The sequence below is a fragment of the Phocoena sinus genome, chromosome 16 (genome assembly GCF_008692025.1).
Source record: "Phocoena sinus isolate mPhoSin1 chromosome 16, mPhoSin1.pri, whole genome shotgun sequence".
NCBI lineage: Eukaryota > Metazoa > Chordata > Mammalia > Artiodactyla > Phocoenidae > Phocoena > Phocoena sinus.
Genome location: NC_045778.1, coordinates 70,969,699 through 70,988,780, shown reverse-complemented (window position 1 = coordinate 70,988,780; position 19,082 = coordinate 70,969,699). Strand labels below are relative to the sequence as shown.

The 19,082-nt window shown below is 37.5% G+C and overlaps 1 protein-coding gene across 1 annotated transcript in view; it reads right to left on the bottom strand.

Moving 5' to 3' along the window:
* CCDC172 (coiled-coil domain containing 172) overlaps positions 1–18,439 on the bottom strand; it is a 50,270-nt gene extending 31,831 nt beyond the window's left edge. The window contains exons 1-2 of the mRNA XM_032607260.1: positions 18,361–18,439; positions 18,064–18,149 (exon numbers count right to left, since the gene is read on the bottom strand). Coding sequence (XP_032463151.1) covers positions 18,064–18,149; positions 18,361–18,439 — 165 coding nt within the window. The remainder of the gene's footprint in view (positions 1–18,063; positions 18,150–18,360) is intronic.
* Between the last annotated feature and the right edge of the window lie 643 nt (positions 18,440–19,082).

The following is a 19,082-nucleotide window of genomic DNA, read 5'->3' as shown; positions in this document are numbered from 1 at the left end:
GAAGAGAAAAAGAGAAGTGCCTGACAGATTATGGAGAAAGAGTATTAATACACCTATAATAATTTTACTACAAAGTACAAAAATTTTTTTTGTTAATCAACTACTTGATGTCAAGAGGATGCAAACAAGGATAAGTCCACTAAAAGACAAGAGCAAGCAAGGACGTAAGAGAATAAGAAAAAAATACAAGCTGAGATAAAAAGATAGGAAATTTTTAAAAATGTAAAAAAGACAGCAACACAGAACTTAAATTTTCAGAGAGTATTAAATAATAGAACTAACACTGCAAAAGATGGAATCGGTGATATAAAGTATAAAAAACTGTCCAATACTGCTGAAACTAGCAAATAACAGAAGATAATAGATTCAGAGAACAGAGAACAAAGATCCAAGCTATAAGAAATAAGCGTACTTGAAAAATAAACCAGAATATAACATTTACAGTTAAAATGGGAGACTTATATCCTTGGACTAGACAAAATTGACAGATACACAAATTTGTTTATCTGTGCACACATTTGGAATCATGAGGATAAAAAAACAATTTCTACAGCAACCAGGGAAGAAAAAAGAAACAAAACAGGTTCATGCACATATTCTTTCTGAAAAATTACTTGAACAATTACACAGATTGACCAAAAGATAAATAAAAAATAGGAACTCAAGAATAAGGAAGTTGAAGCACTAAGGTATTTTACAGTGAAGAATTCTGGTTAATGTGACAATCCAGACAAATATGGGAAAGACCAACTTTCTATTCAAAGACAGAGAAATGCTGGATAAAACATAACTAACTTAAAATATATGTCATTTACATAGGTAAGCTAAAAAGCAAGAGACAGAAATACTCATGCCAGAAATCATCACGCTAGAATTCAAGTCCAAGGGGTATCTTTGAGATTGGATACAGGCAACAGAGGCTAGGGTTTTAAAAATGCCCAAATAATACTCAAAGTCAAAGCCAAAGGGAGATACTGGGCTCATTGGATAAAGTTAGGAATAAAATAAACAAATGGGACCTAATTAAACTTATAAGTTTTTGCACAGCCAAGGAAACCATAAACAAAATGAAAAGACAACCTAGGGGCTGGGAGAAAATACTTGACAAATGATGTTACCAATAAGGGATTAATTTCCAAAATATACAAACAGCTCATACAGCTTAATATCATAAAACCACCCAATCAAAAAATGGGCAGAAGACCTAACTAGACATTTTTCCAAAGAAGACATACAGATGGCCAACAGGCACATGAAAAGATGCTCAAAATTTCTAATTATTAGAGAAATGCAAATTAAAACTACAATGAGGTATCACCTCACACCAGTCAAAATGGCCATCATTAAAAAGTCTACAAATAATAAATGCTGGAGAGGGTGTGGAAAAAATGGAACCCTCCTACACTGTTGGTGGGAATGTAAATTTGTGCAGCCACTATGGAAAACAGTAATGGAGGTTCCTTAAAAAACTAGAGTTACCATATGATCCTGCAATCCCACTCCTGGGCATATATCTGGAGAAAACTATAATTTGAAAATATACATGCACCCCAATGCTCATAGCAGCACTATTTACAATAGCCAGGACATGGAAGCATGTCAGAATGAGATTGATAGTTATGGTTACCAAAGGAGATAGTGGGGAAGAGGGGAGAGATAAATTAGGAGTTTGGTATTAACATATACACACTACTATATATAAAATAGGTAAACAACAAGGACCTACTGTATAGCACAGGGAACTATACTCAATATCTTACAATAACCAATAATGGAAAAGAATCTGAAAAAGAATATATATATATATATATATATTTACACACACACACACACACACACACACACTTGAAACTAACACAACATTGTAAATTAACCATACCTCAATAAAAAAAGAAAAAAAATGCCTGGAAGGAAACTGCTGGCAGGGACTACCTCTCAGCCTGGAAATGGGGCAGGGGAAGGAGTATAAAGACTTCAACGACTATCACTCTTTTAAACTAAACTGCTGCTTTTGTTTTTTGCAAGAAAAAAAAAGTGCCTATGCTGGCTATGCAAGCAGAGTAACAAAACTCCATCCACTGGCTTGGAGATGCAGCATAAAAGTGAGCTGCCTCCATTGATCCATAAGTGGAAGAAGAATCATACCCAAGAAACCCCAAACCCAAGCTTGAATTGTTCATGGATGTGACATTCAAATGTCTCCTAGCCATGCAGTGCAGAAATCCTGAGCTCAAAAATTAACATGAAAACTGGTCCTGAACAAATGAAATCTGCAAGGTTCTAGCAGCTGCAGTGAAACTGCTCCTTAGGAACATCTTTTTTATCAAGATGTAGGACTCCCAAGAAAGAAAAGCCCTGCTAAAGATAAGTTCACAATAAAAAATTTTAAAGCTCATATGCAAATGTACCACCATGTGAGAAGGTCATCAGATGAAACAAGCAGAATTCACAGAAAAGGAAAACAGAAAACAGAGAATTCTAAGAGAAAAAAATTAAATTAATTTATTCACTCAATAATATTTATTTAACACCTACTGTGATTCAGGCACTGTTCTAGATACTGGGAATAACGGTAGTGAATAAAATAGATGAATATGTATTCCTTGTGAAGCTTACATTCCACTGGGCAGAGACAAACAGTAAACAGATCAATACAAATACATCAAGAGAAATTAAGTGCCACAAAGAAAAATAAAGCAGAATAAAGGATAGAGATACTGATGGCATGAGGTCATATTATTTTATATATGGAGCTAAGGGAGGGTCCTCTACAGCAGCCGTTCTCAAACTTTCTGATCTTATGCCTTTTGGTCTTTATGGTCTTAAAAAATTATTGAGGACTTTTATTTGATGATTTTTGAGTTATATCTATAAATATTTTCAGTATCAAAGATTAAAACAGAAATTTTGAAAACACTTAATTCATTTAGGAATAACAATAAATCCATTGTATGTTAAAAAATATTTTTATGAAAAAATAATATTTTCCAAAACAAACCAAAAAAGAAGAGTTGCATTTACATTTTTTGCAGATCTCTTCTAACAAAAGACACTTGGGTTCTCATATCTGCTTCTTTACTCAAACTTTTGCAATATGTTTCTTGGTTGAAGTATATGAAGAAAACCTGGCCTCACATAGATGTATAGTTGGAAATGGGAGGGTTATTTTAATAATGCCCTTTCCAAACAATTACGCATATTCTTAAGGAACTTTATAAGTGTTAGTTCCTGAAAGGTTGGTTGCAATGTGGAATCTGAAACCACTTCAATAAATTTTTCATACTCTGTTACAATAAAAACAATTGGTCTATTTTGTGCTTTGAGTGGATCTTTTATCCATGCACAGTTCTGTAAAATTATGTGCTGGTTATTTGGAAACTATTCCTTCACTGAACTATTCATATCCTCCAAATGTTGATACACTTCTTAATACAATACTAAAAAATAACACTTATTAATATCACCAACAAACTCCTTAGAAAAGTCTTTCAGTACTGGGAAACTGTCAAGCTTACAATGACAAATCTGAGTCTTCCAAAACTCTAATTTTTGTTTGAAAGGTTGAATATTATCATTGGCAAAATAATAATATCAGTTTTTTTGTCTTGAAATGTCAGGGTCATTTCATTCATTTTTGAGAAAATTTTGCCAAATACTCAAGTTTAAATAACTACACTTATCTGTCAACTATTCAAGTAAAAATGGTATTCCAGAAAAAGAATAGCTAGTTCATATACTGCAACTCAGACAATCATACAAATACTCTCCCTTGAGACCATCACTGTACTTTGGAATATAGTACTTTATGTGAACTTTCCATTTCAACACACAATATTAAAATCACATACACACCATGGTCAGTTTCAAAACAATATTTTTTACACTTTAATCAAGGGCATACAGTGAAACTGGTGGGTTTTGTTTTTTTAGTGTGAGTGTGTGGCAATGAAGGATACAATGACTACTAGTAGTTTGTTTCCACTGCCTTAATTTGTGCTAAGGTGCCAACAGTTTTACTCACCATTGCCACTGCACCATCAATGTACATATCAGCACAGTGAAAATGGCAAAATAATAGCTTTGTATCATTAAGAAAATAGCTTGACCTCACAAAACTCGTATAAGAGTCTTGGGGACGCCCGTGGATCACAGATCACACTTTGAGAACTACAGCTCTAAAGTGGCAATTGAGCCTAGACGTAAGGTAACCAACCATCAAAATTTGCATGGGACTGTCCCAGTGTTAGAAATGAAAGTCTCACGTTCTACTAGAATGGTTGGCCACCCTTCTGGGAGAGAGCTAAAAGAAGTGAGTGTGTATAAAACACTAACAGCTGAGGGAAGAAACATTTCAGGCAGAGGAGAGATCAACTGCAAAGGCCCTGAGGTCAAATAATGGTTGGTATATTCATGAATAAAAGAACCCATGCAAAGGTACACACCCTAGAAAATCAGATTATCCCCTGTCAGGTGGGCTACTAGAAAATGCCCAGTGCTACACTCAGAAAATATATGATGAACTCATCTATTTCCACATTTTAGATAATTATTCATGACAAATGTGATAAGGCTTTCTTTGTAGAATTACATAGAGGAAGTTTAAAGTAATTACACAATTTTTAAAAAATGAGAACATCAAGAATTTTGAGTTCACAGTTAGGTTTATATAGTTGAAGTTGCTTGATGTCAACTCTCTAAGGCAGAAACTTGTTATATAATTTATTTGCCAATTACTCTTGGTGTTGTTTAGGAGTTGCTCAATGAATGTTTGTTGAGTGAATGAATAGGAGAAGAGAACATAGCTAACTGATTTTCCAAGAAATCACAAATCAAAAGGTAAACTTTTAAAAAGGCATTCTTTTGTGCTGTATATTCTTACGGGGCTAGCAAACTAAATGTTAATCTCATGCTTTCTGCATACTGAGCCTCAAACTTACTGTCCTTAATTAGAAGACCATTCTCTTAGTTCCTGGAAAGGAAGCTTTTTTTTTTTTCTGTTCAAAACTTTTCTAACATTTTAGGGTAAACAATTTATTTATAGTAGCTCTTTTTAAAAAAAGGAATAGAGGCACACTAGTAGATTTAACAATTAGAAACAGTGCAGTAGATTTTCCACTTTGTGGATCCAAGCCAGGAAGTGTGCAACTTTTGTGATTTATAAGCACTTGCATACAGAAAGCCTATCTGGCATACTGTTACACAGTTTGCTCTAAACGCTATTACCATGAAATGTTCTTCAGATTTATTTTCTTAAGATCATGAAAACAAATTTGAGAAAAAGGAGTCCAACAAATGCTATATGTAATAATTTTTTACTTCATTTGGAAATACAATAATTTCAGTTCTATTAATATGAAGAGAGATTACTACTTCTCAGAGACAAGGCCCCTCCATAAAAGAATTGCAACCAATTATATGACCAATAATTAAGTAGCTCATGTTAAGAATAGATGTGCCAAATGGCCAATAAGCATCTAAAAAGGTGTTCAACATTAATCTCATTGAGGAACTAGAAATATAAACCACAACGAGATACCACCTCCCATCCACTAAGATGGCTATCAAACGAACAAACCAACCAACAAAAACCCCCAAGAAAATAAGTGTTGGTGAGGATATAGAGAAACTGGAATCCTTGTATATTGCTGGTGGGAATGTAAAATGCTGCTGCTGTTATAGAAAGAGTCTGGTATTTCCTCAAAAAGTTAAACCTGGAATTAACCATATGACCAAGAAATTCTACTCCTAGGTGGAATACCCAAGAGAATTGAAACATATGTTCTACAAAAACTTGTACACAAATGTTCACAGCACCATTACTCATAATAGCTAAAAAGTGGAAACAACCCAGTATTCATCAACTGATGAATGGATAAACAAAAGTGGTGCATCCATACAATAGAATATTACTCAGCCATAAAAAGGAATCAAGTACTGACACATGCTGCAACATGGATGAACCTTGAAAACATGCTAAGTGAAAGACAGTCACAAAAGGCCATTATTGTATGATTCCACTTATACGAAATGTCCAGAGACACAAAGTAGACTAGTGGTGACCAAGGGCTGGTGGGGTTTGAGGGGGATAGGGAGGTGACTAATAGGGGTACAGGGCTTCTTTTGGAGGTGATGAAAATGTTCTGGAATCAGATAGTGATGGTTGCACAACCTTTGAAATGGACTAAAAGCCATTGCTCTGTAACTTTTAAAATATATCTTGGGCTTCCCTGGTGGCGCAGTGGTTGGGAGTCCGCCTGCCGATGCAGGGGATGAGGGTTCGCGCCCCGGTGTGGGAAGATCCCACATGCCGTGGAGCGGCTGGGCCCGTGAGCCATGGCTGCTGAGCCTGCGCGTCCGGAGCCTGTGCTCCGCAACGGGAGAGGCCACAACAGTGAGAGGCCCGCGTACCGCAAAAAAAAAAAAAAAAAAATATATATCTTTATTTTTTTTAGTAACCTAACAGCTATGTCCCCCAGCTTAAGAAATAAAACATTATAGAAACAGCTGGAATTCTCTGCATACCCTTCCCTGATTACGTTTATCTTCCACTCCCATGAGAGATGATCACTAAGTTAATGTACTGTTATCATTCTCATGTGTGTCATTATACTTTCACTATTTATTTTCCCTTACAAGATGTTTAAATGGTATCATGCTGATGTAACTTTTATAGGTTTTTTAAATCACAATATTATGTTTCAGTAATTGATTTTTTTTTACATCATTAAGTGGCTTTTTTACAATGACACCTAGCACTTAGAATTCTGAGGTCATACTCCCAGGAATAATAACTAAATCAGTTAAATGTCTCTGCCTAGTTTTTTTATCAGTTCAACCAGGTGATTTCTCCAAGCATCCCAAACTATCATTAATTGAGCTCTTGTTCAAAATAAGGGAATTTAAGGTGCATTTTATAACATGAAAGCTTTACTCCTTTTTGACTGAGGGATAACTTAGAGGGGAAAAGCTTGCGCTATATTCCATCATATATGATAAATCATAGTAAGATTAAATGATAAACATAATCAATAATTAACATGAAACATTTCAACCAATTACAGGGAGTCTCTACATGCCCATTCTGGTTTTAACCACTAGAATCTTTGTAGTAGATACTGTTGTACCTGGTTGTCTCCCTAATGTGCATTCCTCCCTTCCTTGGTAGTTAATTTCTTTGTTTTTTTTTTTTTTTTTTTTTGCCGTACGCGGGCCTCTCGCTGTTGTGGCCCCTCCCGTTGCGGAGCACAGGCTCCGGACGCGCAGGCTCAGCGGCCATGGCTCACGGGCCCAGACGCTCCGCGGCATGTGGGATCTTCCCAGACCGGGGAACGAACCCGTGTCCCCTGCATCGGCAGGCGGACCCTCAACCACTGCGCCACCAGGGAAGCCCGGTAGTTAATTTCTTAATTATTTTTTGGAAACCTGCACCATCTCCAGACAGCCCACTGAATTTGGGAGAAGTTACTACCCCTTGACCACAGTTATTGGTTCAGGGATAGTCAAATGTCACAGTTTGTGAAAATGACATGAAAGAAGGTATCTAACAAGAACAATTTCCCTGCTTTTCAGAGAAAGCTTCTGGAAACTTCCCTCTTTCTCTCCCTGATTTTGAAAAGAAAGCAGATGACTCTAGGAGTTGTTAGTAACTACCGGGAGAACACAAGGACAACCAGCCATTCTACCATTCTTCTTTACTAATAAAATTCCAGTTTTATTCACAGCAATAATGCATCCAGTTATAAATATTCACATTCCCAGATTCCATTTCAGGGTTGACCACTTGACAAAATTGTAACCCTTGAGATGCAGGCCCAAGTCACTGGAGAGGACTTCCCTTCCACCAAAACAATGATAAAGCCACACGAGAAGAAGCCTTTTGATTTTCATCTTTTTTCCAGCTAGAATTCAGATGTTATGACTAGGGATGGAGCAGCACCTGTGACTACAAGGATGAAAGCCACATGCTAAGGATGGTGGAACAAAAAGATATAATGTGCTGGGGTGTTTTAGGATTCCTTTGAGCCACTTTAATAAATGGCCCTTGCCTGCCAACCTCCAAACTTCCCATTACGTGAGGAAAAATAAATCCTTATTTGGTAAACCCACCACGGCTAGACTTTTATTGTAAGCAATCTGATGCAATTCCAACTGATATAACTGCTGAATCAAATGTTGGGTTTTCAAATATATAAGTCGTTTCCCAATATTGTTTAAGCCGTTTTGAACTGAATTTCTGTGACTTGCAATCAAGAGCACCCGGAACTGATAGAGCCTCATCTCTAAGGAAGGGATAATTCCTCTGATTTGACTCTTAAGTCTCTCAAAGGCAAAGGCCATGTACTGTTCATCCTAAACTGCTGCCTGTCTGATCTGGGTCTTTAGCAATGAGTAGCCACGTGATTTTCCAAACTCAAGGTACTAACTTTGTTGTAAAGGTCATCCAACTGGTAAAGCAGAAGAACAAAGAAATGAAGCATTAATAACTTCATTAAACATATGTAACACATACTCATTAAACTAGTTGAAATAATAGAGCCAGGAGACTTTATGTGAATCATACCTTCAGTTTCCTGTTACTAAGTCTTTAAACTTTTGTATATTCTCATCCTTTCCTTATTCCTTTCTTTTACACTACACTATAGCTGTTAAGAGCAAGGGCTCTCTAGTTACCCCAATATAGATTCAAACCTTAAAGCTATTACTTACCACTTGTGTGACCTCATGAAAGTTAGTTAAATTTCTGAGTCTTGATTTTCTCAAATGAATCAGAGTAAAAATACTACCATCCTCATAGGGTTCTTGTTAGAATTAACTGAGATAATGTTTGTAAAATGATTAGCATAAGGCCTGATATATAGTATTTACTAATGTTACCTATTTTGTTTAGTTTTTACAACAGAATAGGTATCCCTCCTCTTGTCTAAGGCCAATTCTTACCTTATGCTCTGGATCCCATCCTCCTTCCAGCATTCCTTCCTTCCATCTTTTCTCTCTAGTGTTTATCTCCAACCTCTCTCTATAGGGCCCTTCCCACTAATATGCATAAAAACAATAATAATGATGAAGATGCTGATGATGACAATAATGATGATACAAGAGATGATGGGATTTGAAGCATAGGTGGAGGAACTGTCCACTGTCAGAAAAAAAAAAAAAAGGCACCTTCTCCATAACAGGAAAGAGAAAGGAGAAGTTTCTCCACTTAGGCAGGTTTGGAGATCTGTATGTGGGAAAATAAAAGATTTCCTTTTGGATGATTTCTATTTTCTCTTTGAAATAAAAGGCAAAGTTATCATGAGAGTTAAGTAGTTGAGAAGAGAGGATAAAATACATGAGAAGAGTAAAGGTTTACAACAGTCACTGCAGAGAGTGAGAAAGAGAAATGCAGCAGTTTTCCTGGCAGTGTGGAGGTCACAGCTGAGGCTGAAGCTAACGTCCATATGTGTATACTGGATCCAAAATCTCCTGGAATCTCCTGAGTGCTGCCATAGTAGCAAATAACTGACTCATCATTATGGAAATAGGTAGTTGAGGTAGAATGGAGAAAAAGGTCACTGAAAATCTGGAGACCAAAGAACTAACAGGCCATGTTGGTAGCTGAATAGTACATATAGACGATGACATCATCCAAGATAATGGCAAGAGTTGAAACAAAGTGGAAGCCTGAGAGCCACGTGCTAAATTCTAAAGAACAAGGGATAATTATCCTTTGTGAGGATAATTATCCCTTGTGAGATAGTAGGATGACAGAAAAGAGGTGGGGGGAAAGTTGGCAGAGTCTAGAATATAGCATTAACTATCACAATCAAGTAGAGAAATAATGTCCTGGAAGCATCTATGGGGAGTGAAGAGACCATCCGTCAAACCATCAACTATGAGGTATCTTGGGTGTGAAAGAAAAATCATCTTCCATAGAAGAGATGCCAGACTCAGATATACATTGACTGGCTATGGAATTGTACAACTGACCAAGGCGAATGTAAAAGGGGAAATATGCCTAAACCTCTTTATTACAACTTTAAAAAATCAGCTATACATGTTCAAGACAGGAGAAATTTGTAAAGGAATTTCATGTGAAAAAGTCATAGAGACTAAAAGCAATTAAGTACAACTATCCTCAAAAGTGTCTTGGATGACACAGTAGACCACATAGATTTAACTGATATTTACAGGACATTCCATCCAAATACAGCAGATTACAGTTCCTTCTCAAGTGCACACAGAACATTCTCTAGGATAGATCACATTTTGGGTCACAAATCAAGCCTCGGTAAATTTAAGAAAATTGAAATCAGATCAAGCATCTTTTCTGTCCACAGCACTATGAGATTAGAAATAAATTACAGGGAAAAAAAACGTAAAAAACACAAAACACATGGAGGCTAAACAACACGTTACAAATAACCAAGAGATCACTGAAGAAATCAAAGACAAATGACAATGAAAACACGATGATCCAAAACCTATGGGATGCAGCAAAAGCAGTTCTAAGAGGTAAGTTTATAGCAATACAATCCTACCTCAAGAAACAAGAAAAATCTCAAATAAACAATCTAACCTTACACCTAAAGGAACTAGAGAAACAACAAACAAAACCCAAGGTTAGTAGAAGGAAAGAAATCATAATGATCACAGCAGAAATAAATGAAATAGAAACAAAGAAAATAGCAAAGATCAATAAAACTAAAAGCTGGTTCTTTGAGAAGATAAATAAAAGTAATAAACATTTAGCCAGACTCATCCAGGAAAAAAAAAGACAGGACTCAAATCAATAAAATTAGAAATGAAAAAGAAGAAGTTACAACAGACACCGCAGAGATACAAAGGATCATGAGAGACTACTACAAGCAACTACATGCCAATAAAATGGACAACCTGGAAGAAAAGGACAAATTCTTAGAAAAGTACCTTACAAGACTGAACCAGGAAGAAACAGAAAATATGAACAGACCAATCACAAGCACTGAGATTGAAACTGTGATTAAAAATCTTCCAACAAACAAAAGTCCTGGACCAGACGGCTTCACAGGTGAATTCTATCAAACATTTAGAGAAGAGCTAACACCTATCCTTCTCAAAATCTTCCAAAAATCTGCAGAGGAAGGAACACTCCCAAACTCATTCTATGAGGCCACCATCACCCTGATACCAAAACCAGACAAAGATACTACAAAAAAAGAAAATTACAGACCAATATCATTGATGAATATAGATGCAAAAATCCTCAACAAAATACTAGCAAACTTAATCCAACAACACTTTAAGAGGATCATACACCATGATCAAGTGGGATTTATCCAAGGGATGCAAGGATTCTTCAATATACACAAAACAATCAATGTGATACACCATATTAACAAATTGAAGAATTAAAACCATATGATCATCTCAATAGATGCAGAAAAAGCTTCTGACAAAATTCAACACCAATTTATGATAAAAACTCTCCAGAAAGTGGGCATAAAGAGAACCTACCTCAACATAATAAAGGCCATGTACAACAAACCCACAGCAAACATCATTCTCAATGGTGAAAAACTGCAAGCATTTCCTCTAAGATCAGGAATAAGACAAGGATGTCCATTCTTGCCACTATTACTCAACATAGTTTTGAAAGTCCTAGTCATGGCAATCAGAGAAGAAAAAGAAATAAAAAGAATACAAATTGGAAAAGAAGTAAAACTGTCACTGTTTGCAGATGACATGACACTATACGTACAGAATCCTAAAGATGCCACCAGAAAACTACTAGAGTTAATCAATGAATTTGGTAAAGGTGCAGGATACAAAATTAATGCACAGAAGTCTCTTGCATTCCTATACACTAACAACAAAAGATCAGAAAGAGAAATTAAGGAAACGATCCCATTCCCCAAGCAACGAAAAGAATAAAATACCTAGGAATAAACCTACCTAAGGAGGTAAAAGACCTGTACTCAGAAAACTATAAGACACTGATGTAAGAAATCAAAGATCACAAAACAGATGGAGAGAGATACCATGTTCTTGGATTGCAAGAATCAATATTGTGAAAATTACTATTCTACCCAAAGCAATCTACAGATTCAATGCAATCCCTATCAAATTACCAATGGCATTTTTTTACAGAACTAGAACAAAAAAATCTTAAAATTTGTATGGAGACAAAAAGACCCCAAATAGCCATAGCAATCTTGAAGGAAAAAAATGGAGCTGGAGGAATCAGACTCCCTGACTTCAGACTATACTAAAAAGCTACAGTAGTCAAGACAGTATGGTACTGGCACAAAAACAGAAATATAGATCAATGGAACAGGATAGAAAGCCCAGAGATAAACCCACACACTTATGGTTAACTAATCTATGATAAAGGAGGCAAGGATATACAATGGAGAAAAGACAGTCTCTTCAATAAGTGGTGCTGGGAAAACTGGACAGCTACACATAAAAGAATGAAATTAGAACACTCCCTAACACCATACACAAAAATAAACTCAAAATGGATTAAAGACCTAAATGTAAGGCCAGACACTATAAAACTCTTACAGGAAAACATAGGAAGTTTGACATAACTCACAGCAAGATCTTACACAAAAATAAACTCAAAATGGATTAAAGACCTAAATGTAAGGCCAGACACTATGAAACTCTTACAGGAAAACATAGGAGTTTGATATAACTCACAGCAAGATCTTCTTTGATCCGCCTCCTAGAGTAATAGAAATAAAAACAAAAATAAACAAATTGGATCTAATGAAATTAAAAGCTTTTGCATGGGGCTTCCCTGGTGGCGCAGTGGTTGAGAGTCCGCCTGCCGATGCAGGGGACATGGGTTCGTGCCCCAGTCCGGGAAGATCCCACATGCCGCGGAGTGGCTAGGCCCATGAGCCATGGCCGCTGAGCCTGTGCGTCCGGAGCCTGTGCTCCGCAACGGGAGAGGCCACAACAGTGAGAGGCCCGCGTACCACAAAAAAAAAAAAAAAGCTTTTGCATGGCAAAGGAAACTATAGACAAGATGAAAAGAAAACCCTCAGAATGCGAGAAAATACTTGCAAACAAATCAATAGACAAAGGACTAATCTCCAAAATATATAAACAGCTCATGCAGCTCAATATTAAAAAAACAAACAACCCAATCAGAAAATGGGCAGAAGACCTAAATAGACATTTCTCAAAAGAAGACATACAGATGGCCAAGAGGCAAATGAAAAGCTGCTCAACATCACTAATTAATAGAGAAATGCAAATCAAAACTACAATGAGGTATCACCTCACACTGGTTAGAATGGGTATCATCAGAAAATCTATAGAGAACAAATGCTGGAGAGGGTGTGGTGAAAAGGGAACCCTCTTGCACTGTTGGTGGGAATGTCAATTGATACAGCCACTATGGAGAACAGTATGGAGGTTCCTTAAAAAACTAAAAATAGAATTACTATATGACCCAGGAATCCAATGACTAGGCATATACCCAGAGAAAACCATAATTCAAAAAGACACATGCACCCCATTGTTCACTGCAGCATTATTTACAATAGCCAGGTCATGGAAACAACCTAAATGCCCACTGACAGATGAATAAAGAAGATATGGCACATATATACAATGGAATATTACTCAGCCACGAAAAGCAACGAAATTCGGTCATTTGTAGAGATGTGGATGGACCTATAGACTGCCATACAGAGTGAACTAAGTCAGAAAGAGAAAAACGAATATTGTATATTAACGCATATATGTGGAATCTAGAAAAATGGTACAGATGAACTGGTTTGCAAGGCAGAAACAGAGACACAGATGTAGAGAACAAACATATGGACACCAAGAGGGGAAAGTGGGGTGTGGGGGTGGTGGTGGGATGAATTGGGAGGTTGGGATTGACATATATACACTGACATGTATAAAATGGATAACTAATAAGAACCTGCTCTATAAAAAATAAATAAAATTTTTTAAAAAAGTGTCTTGGTCACAACTAACAACTATAGGTATGTATTAAATTGTGACAAGGAGAATTTCTACTTTATTTTTTAAAATTAAGATTAAATAATTCACATGTATTGTTATTTAAACAAATGTAAATTAGAGAGGGAAAAAAAATGCCTTTCTTTTTTTTTTTGCGGTGCGCAGGCTCAGCGGCCATGGCTCACGGGCCCAGCCGCTCCGTGGCATGTGGGATCTTCCCAGACCGGGGTACGAACCCATGTCCCCTGCATCGGCAGGCGGACTCTCAACCACTGCGCCACCAGAGAAGCCCCAAAATGCCTTTCTTTTATCTACGTTTTTATGCAACTTTTAATCAACAGTAAAATTAAACTCAAGTAGGACGTAAATTTTTCTTTGATTAAACTTTTAAAAAAAGGAAAAAATCTCAATTACAAAGCTCTATTTCAATATTAAAAATGATAATAATTTGTGATTTTGTTCTTTCCCGAATTGGGTAATAGAGTACTAACGGATATGACTTTGCCTGCTGTTCTGGGAGGGTTCCTAACTCTTATTAATTAAAAAAAAAATGAATGAGTATATTTTGAAGTGAAGTAAATGAAGCCACCTTAAGTTACTTGTTTATTTCAATATCACTTTCCTTTAAAAATTCATGGAATATTATTTCATTAGTGTTATGACGTTTATGCAATAGTTTAAAACTGGAGAAGAAAAAAAATAAAACAGCCTCAGACTTTCCTCCATTTACTTCTTCTTGAGGGAGTACAGCTTTATGTTAGGTTTTATGTAATATGTTTATAAAGATTAAATGCCCCAATTTTAACTATATGCTACTATTTTTAAAAAGAAAAAACTCGGGCTTCCCTGGTGGCGCAGTGGTTGAGAGTCCGCCTGCCGATGCAGGGGACACAGGTTCGTGCCCTGGTCCGGGAAGATCTCACATGCCGCGGAGCGGCTGGGCCTGTGGGCCATGGCCGCTGAGCCTGTGTGTCCGGAGCCTGTGCTCCGCAGCGGGAGAGGCCACGGCAGTGAGAGGCCCGCATATGGAAAAAAAAAAAAAGAAAAGAAAAAACTCTTTTAGATGCTAAAAAGAAACAACAAATGTTCTGTGAGTCCTTAATTTTGATTTTCTCTGTCACTGATACTATAAAACCTTTCCTTGATGATCAGAAGCTTTAAGTATATTGGTAAGCATTAACGCAAATCCTGAGCATGTTCTTGTCTTTCTGTTTTCATATTACCAAACCTAACCAGGTATACTATAGCTCTCTAATTCACAAAGTACTCATACTGTATAATCTGAGACTTTTGCAACCATATATTTTAAAGGACTCATTGAGCCCTGAAAGGCAAATGCTATCATTTAAGTTCTAATTACATGCTACCTGGGTTTTACAGAACAGAAAAAAATACTGTACTTCCTGAATACATTTTTTGACCATGAGCAACTTCCAAAATAAATGCCCAAAATATTTTCTGAATGTATCATTGTGCAGATAGCTCAAGCACTTGCCTACTCAAATTATGTTCTAGTTTCTCCTTATGCTGCTTCTACTTGATAAATTGGTCAATAAATGCCAAGTCAAATACTCAAGTAAATATATTTTCATTGTTATTGGCAGACATATAATTAACTCTGAGAATAAAAGAAACAAGAAATCAATTTATGATTACTTCTTCAGTTCTTCTCATTAGTCAGTTACACTGTAATTGTGGCTCCACTTTAAAAATCTTTATACACACACACACACACACACACACACACACATACCCCATGTTGACTATATTATAAATCAAATTATTTCAAATTATTTCAATTACAAATTAGTACTGTAGAACTAATTAGAACTCCACATGTAAATTTTATTAGTAGAAAGCAATTGTATTACTAACCACATATATGAGCTGATTAAATGCACAAATATGCACATATATGTGCATTTTATGAGCCTATATTAATTAGTAATTTCAGCAAATGTTTTAAACAATGCTAGGGATTTGTTCTGTCTTCTCTTAAGTATAACTATTTGAATCAGCTTTTTTATGTATGTGTATATATCAACAGACTACATTTCCATTTTCAGGAAGACAGACTGTTAACTGAGAAAATATTACAAAGAGTAAAGCTACTTTTTTCCAAAGAAGATATTCGGAAGAGTAAACCTTTTTTTTTTTTTTTTTTTAACATTTGTTATCTATCAGGTCAGTATCTTCACCAATCTGGGGAAAATACATTTGCACAAAAACTTACATAACTGCACTTTTAGAAATACTGCCCTTGACTAGAGGCAAAAGCTTCAGAGACACTATTATATGTGAATTTCATGAAGAAAAAAGTTTAAGATGAGCCCCCAAAATCTGTTTTAATAAAATATGCTGTCATTACTCAATTGTTACTTTCATTACTGCCATTTGTTTTTAGATTATAATACCATGGACAAGTCATTTAACCTCTCATTTTCCTCCCCCAAAAAGGGGGATTAACAATGGTGCCTCATCACAGGATCCCTGGCAGGATTAAAAGAGTTAATACAAATGAAGCACTTAGAACAGTGCCCAGCACACAGTAAGTGTTCAGTAAGTGTTAGCTATGCATTACCTAACTGCCTATGTTTTGCCTATTACTTATATTAACTTCTAGTTACCAATCCCGAAAGTATCTTAATTCTTTTTAAAGAAAAATTTAAGCTACATCATGACATTCTTAATGCTTTGCCCATGCCATCAGCTTTTAGCATTGTTTTTAGCAGCTAGTTTATCTGCTACTCACAGGCAAAACAAGACCTAAGGTCTCACTGAATATTTCCAAATTCTACTGATATTTTAAAAGACAGCGCTCTCCCTATTAGTACTCATTAATTCATTCAAAACACTAATGTATACTGTGTGCTAGGCACGGAATACAGGCTGTGGGAATAAAAGATGGTTAAGAAAAGAATTCCAAATACATTGCTCACAAAATAGTGAGGGACACAAACACAAGCATGTACTGTTGTTTAATTGTAAGGTGGTATACAAATGCTATGATAAAACAAATTTTCCAAGATGTACAAGGGAGGGCTCACAGGTGATGTTTGAACAAGACTTGGAAGGAAGAACAGAAGAAGCTTGCAAGGTGGAGAAAGAATCTATGATTATTTTATCCAAAAAGAGAACTGGAAATTTCTCACAGTGGTAAGTCTATTTGACTTATTTTAGCAAAGAGACTTCCTCAAACAGATTTCCCACTGTACACTGCTCGCATCGTTTATCTTTAGGAGTTGAATAAATATTTTTGTATGGCTGTCTGCTGCCACCCATAGCTAGACCTTCATTGTGACATACCTGGATGACGTTCTTAGCTCCCACCCTCCCAGAGCTCAGAGAGATTTTCCTAAACCCCTTTTATCACACCATTCCATTGTCAAAAACCTGCAATGGTTTCCTCCTATTAATACCTAGGTATCAGCCCTCTGCTTTGGGAGATTTCTCTTCCCAATATGCCTTGGCTATGCCTCCCTTTTGTTCATATTCTCCCGGTGCCCCAAATACTTTTCTCCTACTACTTCTCTTTGCTTCTCAAAAAATTCTACCCACACTTCAAAATCCTCCTTCAAGAAGCCATCAGATTCCCTTGTTTCTATGTAAAACAACAGAACTTTACAAATGCTGCAGAAAAAAGTGAAATACTAGTGGAAAAACGATCCTTTTGGACGAAGGCCACGTCCAAAATGTGGTAGAAGACTGAAAAACAGATGGCAGAGACTCGTTTGAAAGTTACATTCAACTGTTATATCAACACAGAACACTTCTTAAATTACTTATTATTCAAAATTTATTTCCCGCACCAACTCCTTAATTGAATAATTCTTTTTTCAATGGCATTGCGCTCTTTTGAAACGTTAACCATCCCACAACACGGACAATGAACTCTTCATTACTTAAACTGGTTTCTTCAGGACAAATTCATGTTAGGACGGAAGGCGTCACCAGCTTCAGAACTTTAATTACCAGACAACAGGGAACTACACTCACTAACACAATAGCGTGCTTCGTAATCGACGGACAACTAGTTAAATATCAATAGCAACGTATCCTCCAAAAGTCAAGCGAAAACACTTTTTCAAGTGATAATGACCATGCTCTACATGTCAATACCTTAGATTCCAACTTGATTTTCTCTTCATTCAGCTCCTCTGCTGCTTTCTTAATTTTTCCACGACATCTGTTTATTTCCGACCTGACTGTAAGACAAATTAAATGCTAAAACACGTCCATCTTTCTAGAGTCCCCGTTTCTGGGGCCTGTGATAAGACACCTTTCAGCTGTCCTTCCCTCCACGTGGAAAGCCGCCTGCCCCCCCCCCCACCCCCCCCGGCTCGGCCCACTGCCTCCTGATTCCCTCCGCCTCCAAGCCCCCGGCTCCAAGACCAGAGGCCCCCGCGAGCGCCCGACCTTGTCGCATCAAGCGGCGATTCTCCTCCGCCAGGTGCTCGGAGAAGATGATGTGCTGAAACAGGGACTCCAGACTCATCTCGGGCTGGGCTTAAATATTTTATAACGGAGTCTGAGGATCCTGAAACGCACAATAAAGACTTATTCCAGGACCACTCCTAGCTCGGCCTCCAGGGGCCCGTCCCCCGCCCACACCAAGGACTGGGCCCACGCGGGGTGAGGTGAGGCCTCGAGGCTCCTGGCGCCGCGAACCCCGCTCCGGGCCTCCGTGGCTTCCGTTACGAAGGGCAAACCCGCTTTGTTCTCCCCGGCGCCCTTGTTTCTCCTGTGACCTGTCTCAGGCTGCCTTTTTCCCCTGGCTGAGCGCAGCTCCCCTTAGACGACGCCTTGGCCCCTATGCGGGTTCTTTTTCGTTTTTGTGGCAGGGAAAAACAAAATGGAGGCCCTGAGGCCTCCGCTTGGGAGCGGTTTCGAAAGGGCAGCAGCCCTGCCCTTTCTAAGGTCGGCCTTTTCCTCTCATTCCACCCCCGCCAAGCCCCCTGTTCGAGGAGAAGGTCCTCAAAGTGCACTTTATCTCTGCAGAACATGTACTTGAAACAATTCTGTGGGCTGCAGAGCTTGCAGAAGTCTGGGGCCAGCGCCTCAGTCGCCGGGTCTGGGTCTGGTGGGAAGTGACACTACGGCGTCTCCTTGGGTCCATTGCGCGTTCGGGGGTTTTGCTT